Source organism: Limulus polyphemus, unplaced genomic scaffold (genome assembly GCF_000517525.1).
Source record: "Limulus polyphemus unplaced genomic scaffold, Limulus_polyphemus-2.1.2 Scaffold8115, whole genome shotgun sequence".
Lineage (NCBI taxonomy): Eukaryota > Metazoa > Arthropoda > Merostomata > Xiphosura > Limulidae > Limulus > Limulus polyphemus.
The window spans coordinates 27,811-34,297 of record NW_013673725.1 but is presented as its reverse complement, the minus strand read 5'-3'; the positions used below and the strand labels follow the sequence as shown (position 1 = coordinate 34,297).

The 6,487-nt window shown below is 31.7% G+C and overlaps 1 protein-coding gene across 2 annotated transcripts in view; it reads right to left on the bottom strand.

Moving 5' to 3' along the window:
• Positions 1-2,254: 2,254 nt before the first annotated feature.
• The window catches only part of LOC106475122 (C-Jun-amino-terminal kinase-interacting protein 4-like), a 30,957-nt gene continuing 26,724 nt past the window's right edge, over positions 2,255-6,487 (bottom strand). For both annotated transcript variants that reach the window (XM_013935820.2, XM_013935821.2), the window contains 2 exons: positions 4,724-4,831; positions 2,255-3,390 (listed from right to left, as the gene is read on the bottom strand). In XM_013935820.2, coding sequence (XP_013791274.1) covers positions 3,284-3,390; positions 4,724-4,831 — 215 coding nt within the window. In that variant the 3' untranslated portion in view covers positions 2,255-3,283. The remainder of the gene's footprint in view (positions 3,391-4,723; positions 4,832-6,487) is intronic.

The window sequence follows — 6,487 nt, the reverse complement described above, 5'->3', positions numbered from 1 at the left end:
GTGTTATAGGACTCCAGAGACACAGCTGCTGGTGTTGTACTGTAGATATTTGTAAAAGTATGTTATAGGACTCCAGAAATACAGCTGCTAGTGTTGTAGTGTAGATATTTGTAAAAGTATGTCAAGTATGTTATAGGAATCCAGAGACACAGCTGCTGGTGTTCTACTATAGATATTTATAAAAGTATATCAAGTGTGTTATATGACTCCAGAGACACATCTGCTGGTTTTGTACTGTCGATATTTGTATAGATATATCAAGTGTTATAAGACTCCAGAAATACAGCTGCTAGTGTTGTAGTGTAGATATTTGTAAAAGTATGTCAAGTATGTTATAGGAATCCAGAGACACAGCTGCTGGTGTTGTACTATAGATATTTATAAAAGTATATCAAGTGTGTTATATGACTCCAGAGACACATCTGCTGGTTTTGTACTGTAGATATTTGGAAAAGTATGTAAAGTGTGTTATAGGACTAGAGATACAGGTCTGCTGGTTTTGTACTGTAGATATTTGGAAAAGTATGTCAAGTGTGTTATAGGACTAGAGATACAGCTGCTGGTTTTGTACTGTCGATATTTGTATAGATATATCAAGTGTATTATAGGACTCCAGAGTTACAGCTGCTAGTGTTATACTGTAGATATTTGTAAAGGTATATCAAGTGTGTTATATGACTCCAGAGACACATCTGCTGGTTTTGTACTGTAGATATTTGTAAAAGTATATCAAGTGTGTTATAGGACTAGAGATACAGCTGCTGGTGTTGTACTGTAGATATTTGTAAAGGTATATCAAGTGTGTTATAGGACTAGAGATACAGCTGCTGGTGTTGTACTGTAGATATTTGTAAAAGTATGTCAAGTGTGTTATAGGACTCCAGAGACACATCTGCTGGTTTTGTACTGTAGATATTTGGAAAAGTATGTCAACTGTGTTATAGGACTCCAGAGACATAGCTGCTGGTGTTGTACTGTAGATATTTGTATAGGTATATCAAGTGTGTTATAGGACTAGAAACATAGCTGCTGGTGTTGTACTGTAGATATTTGTATAGGTATATCAAGTGTGTTATAGGACTAGAGATACAGCTGCTAGTGTTGTACTGTAGATATTTTTAAAAGGATGTCAAGTATGTTATAGGACTCCAGAGATACAGCTGCTAGTGTTGTACCGTAGATATTTGTAAAGGTATATCAAGTGTGTTATAGGACTAGAGATACAGCTGCTAGTGTTGTACTGTAGATATTTGTAAAAGTATATCAAGTGTGTTATAGGATGTCAGAGATACAGCTGCTGCTGTGCACAGTAAATGTTTTTGTAATTATATTAAGAAATATTTTAAGTAAAGATACACAATCTAAACCCTGCTTAATTTCAACACCATCCAGGGTCACTGTAAGCTAAGCACCTTCCTGTCCACCTGTGTCTATACGGGTAATGAAACACAGACACCTTGACTAGTTTTCCTGTCAGAAGACATGAGATCAAAGAGGATGTACAAATGTGTTGAAACTTGTTTCTTTAATATCAAGACTTCTGAGAGTTTGTTTCATTTATTGTGTTTTTTTGATAACTGATACAAACAATATTGTGTTGTTTTATTATTATGCCATGTGTTTTATAGGACTTCAAATATCACAGTAAATACTCGTGTAAGTAAACCTAGTGTTTTATAGAAGGACTGCAGAGAACCAACAGTTGTTAATTTCCATAGTAAATATTTATGTATAGAAGTGTTGTATAGAAGACTTTCAGACAACCACCTGCTACTGTCCATAGTAATTACTTGTGTAAATATACCACAGGTTTTAGAGGTTGATTATATGCATGTTATATATTTACATTAGTACGTTTTGTACTTCAAACAAAAATGTTAGGCAACCTACTCTGATGATGTCCAAAGATAACGTTCTTGTATCGTTTAGTGTTGGTTTGTTTCTAATTAAGCACAAAGCTATAGAATGGCCTATTTGTGCTCACCATGAGTATCAAAACTCAGCTTGTAGTGTTACAGCCTTTCAGACTCACTGCTGTGCTACTGGTTGGAATAGGAGTAAGATTTAACAAACCACTGTTGATGGTGTACAGGTTATGTATTTCCAGTGAAGATCCTATAGCTGATAATGTGAAGGCTATATATCTGTGTACTTTTGTCTTTGATATACAGGTTTTTGAGAAAACTTATGAGCTGATGAAAATATAATGCTTCTTTAACCGATAAAGTAAAATAATTGAGACAAGTACCAATGAGCATTTTTAGACAGATGTTTTATTATTTTGCTTATGTGGATATATGTGGGGAGGAGGGGGAGAGAAAGTTGCAAAGTAATAATTACATCAGAAAAATCAATCAATAACCTTACATACATGTTTGTCAAGAGCAAAAGCATAAATTGGTGTTTTGACATGAATTTTGACATTACAAAATTATAAAGTCATCACAGGATCTTTATTAGAAAAGAAATATATGTTAAATTTTACACAACAGTTAGGTTTACTGGTGACATCCAATATGTCCCCTTTGCTGTTTAGAGGAAGCTATATGTGAAGGAAAACATACAAAGCTATCAATTACATCCACGAAAAGAAATACTGAGGAATTAGTTACATGTACATTTTGTGGAAAATGTATATTTAAAGATTAGTTAAATCCCATGCTTACAGAAAAAAAGATAAACTTAACTTGAACTGGTAAGGATGATGACACATAACAACAGCCTTGAATTACAGTTTCTAAACATGAAATCAAAATTTTTTGAAAACTGCACTTCTGTGTGGTCCTCAACATATACATAATGCCCTACAGATAAGGCTCACTGGTGCTGGATACGTGTGGAATTCTCTGAACTTGGTTATAGAATAAATATACATTTACATAAAATCTCAATGGATTATGTTTAAATTGTTGACAGAATTTCTTACCACCTTTTGTCTTGAATTACCATAATTTAAAACAGTAATATTCCTTGTAATTTATTTTTTACATACACTTAAGCACTGGTATCAAGCACCAAATAATTTTGTGTTAATAATTATATTATATTTTTCCCACATGTTTTACATTCCATAACAAATACTTAAAAAAATCTTGCACTTTAACAAACAAAGTTTCTGTTCATGTACCTTGCTTATTGCAAAATTTATTGAAAAACTATAAAGAGTAATCTTCTTAATCACAGTGGTAGACAAAGCAATCAGTAGTAATTATCAGATTGGCAAATCAATCTGATACAAGATCAACATGACAATGACTGGCCAACAACCTGATGTAGTTAATTATTAGATGGCTGTCACTTGCCAAACAATCAAATGACTTTGTTCTCCCTTAGATGTAGAAAAATGTTTGTTCTCCACAACAGCATCTTCTGTTTGTTCTTCATCCTCTCCTATTAAAACGTCAGATACAAGAAAATGTTATAATTAACCACTCTATGAAAAACAGCAGTACAAGTCATTTAAATATGTACAAATCATTACTAGACATACTTCTGCAGTGTCCTCGAAAGTGTCCTGCCTCAAGAGTAAGTAAAACCAAAATTAAGAGTAACAAGTATCTTTACTTCTTGCTTTTCAAGCTCATATGTCATGCTGGGTTGTAGCCTACATAGTGCATAATTCTTGTTGAGATTCACGGCATGCACATATTTTACTGATGCCATGACAGTACAAGTTTCGACATTAAGTGTTCCTTACATGATGTCATTTTAGTGCTTAATGACTGGCTGACAGACAACACACTAATGTACAGTGTTAATTGTGTTTAAAATAATACCGAAAGGTAGAACACAAAATTTGTACTTATCCACTAATAGCAGCAATAGGTAGAACACAACACTTGTACTTATCCACAAGTAACATCAATAGGTATAATACAACACATGTACTTATCCACTAATAACATCAATAGGTAGAACACAACACTTGTACTTATCCACAATAGCATCAATAGGTAGAACACAACACTTGTACTTATCCACTAATAACATCAATAGGTAGAACACAACACTTGTACTTATCCACTAATTACATCAATAGGTAGAACACAACACTTGTAACAGAAATAGGTAGAACACAACACATGTACTTATCCACTAATAGCATCAATAGCATAATCTTTCTCAACTAAAGCTTTTTTATTTTATCAAAAACAATTCTAAATATTAATATTAAATTAAATATTAAACATCACTTCCCTTCATTGTCAACTTTAGTTAGTAGTAGTAGTAGTGTGTATTGTACAAATCTCTTTGGCGCAAACTAAACCTGACACCAACAACTCTAGGTTGTGATTGGCTAGTTGTGAAAGCTAACTCATACTGAACATCAAGTTTACATGACGTCAACATCCCTGCCTATATATTTCATTACACTCATTAAACATACTGAAGAAGACCAGTGAACTGTATGAAAGTGATCAAGATTTGGGTCTCATTTGAAAACAAGGACAATGATTGATATCTGATCAACACAATTTTCTCAAAAGTATTTAATCACTTCTCTTAAGCATAAGTGGACCTAAAGTTTTAAAATATTTCAAAAATATCATACAGCTTGTTTTGAACATTAAAACGTAATATTTTTTTAAGAGAAGAAAAAAAAAATTGTACAAACAGAAGCCTTGAAAATATCACAACTAATAATAGAAACCAGGTGATTAAAACTATACTATGGAGGTATTCTTTCGAGAATACTAACAAGTCATTAGACCCAATTACTTACCAACACGAAAATCGATGTACCCTTCACCACCAGAAATAATTAACATTTTTTGTGGATGAACTTCAGCTTTAACATCTTCACTGTTCTCTGGTTTCTTTCGACTTTGTCCTGTATATCAAACAATATTTTTGTTGTTCAAGAATTTTGTATATATTTGTTCTAGTTATGTATAAAGAATCTATTGTTGTGACCTTCACTGTTTTTGTAATTTAAAATATATATATACAATTTGAATGTACTAGACAAGAGAATTAATACACTACAGACAGACCAATCTAAATTGGGCATTAACACAGCAAATACATTTGTATAGAAAGGAAACTTAAATTAATTCTACTAGGGACAACTTGTTACCAAACAAAACTCCACAACTTAATGATTGTTTATTGGTCTAAAAGTATAATAAAGCTTGATTCAGATGTATATAAGGTAATACCACAACTTAATGATTGTTTATTGGTCTAACAGTATAATAAAGCTTGATTTAGATGTATGTAATGATACAACAACTTAATGATTGTTTATTGGTCTAACAGTATAATAAAGCTTGATTCAGGTGTATATAAGGTAATACCACAACTAAATGATTGTTTATTGGTCTAACAGTATAATAAAGCTTGATTTGGTTGTGTATAGCATGAAAGGACCACATTAATAATATAATACAGTTGTTAAGAAGGTTTTGGTACTGCATTGTTAACTATTATAAATGGTAAGAGAAGTTGGCAGCTTTTGGTAGAACTTTGAAACTTTTCTGTGCTATTTTTCTATTACATATCTGTGTGTGTGTGTGTGTTTGTATGTATTTATATCAAAGTAAAAGTATTAGTTGTGTTTTGTTTGGTAACAAGTTTTCCCTAGTGGAATTAATTATATCTGTGTGTGTGTTTGTATGTATTTATATCAAAGTAAAAGTATTAGTTGTGTTTTGTTTGGTAACAAGTTTTCCTTAGTGGAATTAATTATATCTGTGTGTGTGTTTGTATGTATTTATATCAAAGTAAAAGTATTAGTTGCAGATGTATATAAGGTAATATGTTTGTTTATTGGTCTAACGGTATAATAAAGCTTGATTCAGGTGTATATAAGGTAATACCACAACTTAATGTTTGTTTATTGGTCTAACAGTATAATAAAGCTTGATTCAGGTGTATATAAGGTAATACCACAACTTAATGATTGTTTATTGGTCTAACAGTATAATAAAGCTTGATTTGTATATAAGGTAATACCACAACTTAAATTGGTCTAACAGTATAATAAAGCTTGATTCAGATGTATATAAGGTAATACCACAACTTAATGATTGTTTATTGGTCTAAAAGTATAATAAAGCTTGATTCAGATGTATATAAGGTAATACCACAACTTAATGTTTGTTTATTGGTCTAACAGTATAATAAAGCTTGATTTGGGAAACAATCATTTAGTTGTGGTATTACGTTATATACATCTGAATCAAGCTTTATTATACTTTTAGACCAATAAACAATCATTAAGTTGTGGTATTACCTTATATACACCTGAATCAAGCTTTATTATACTGTTAGACCAATAAACAATCATTAAGTTGTGGTATTACCTTATATACATCTGAATCAAGCTTTATTATATACACCTGGAAAAAAGTTAAGCACCCCCGTGTTTTTTTCAAGTGATTCAGATTCGACGTTCTTGTGACTGATTATAAATTACCATTCAATCTAAACGTGTTTATCAAATGAAATTATGCATTATTGGGCACAAGAAAACAAGATTATCACT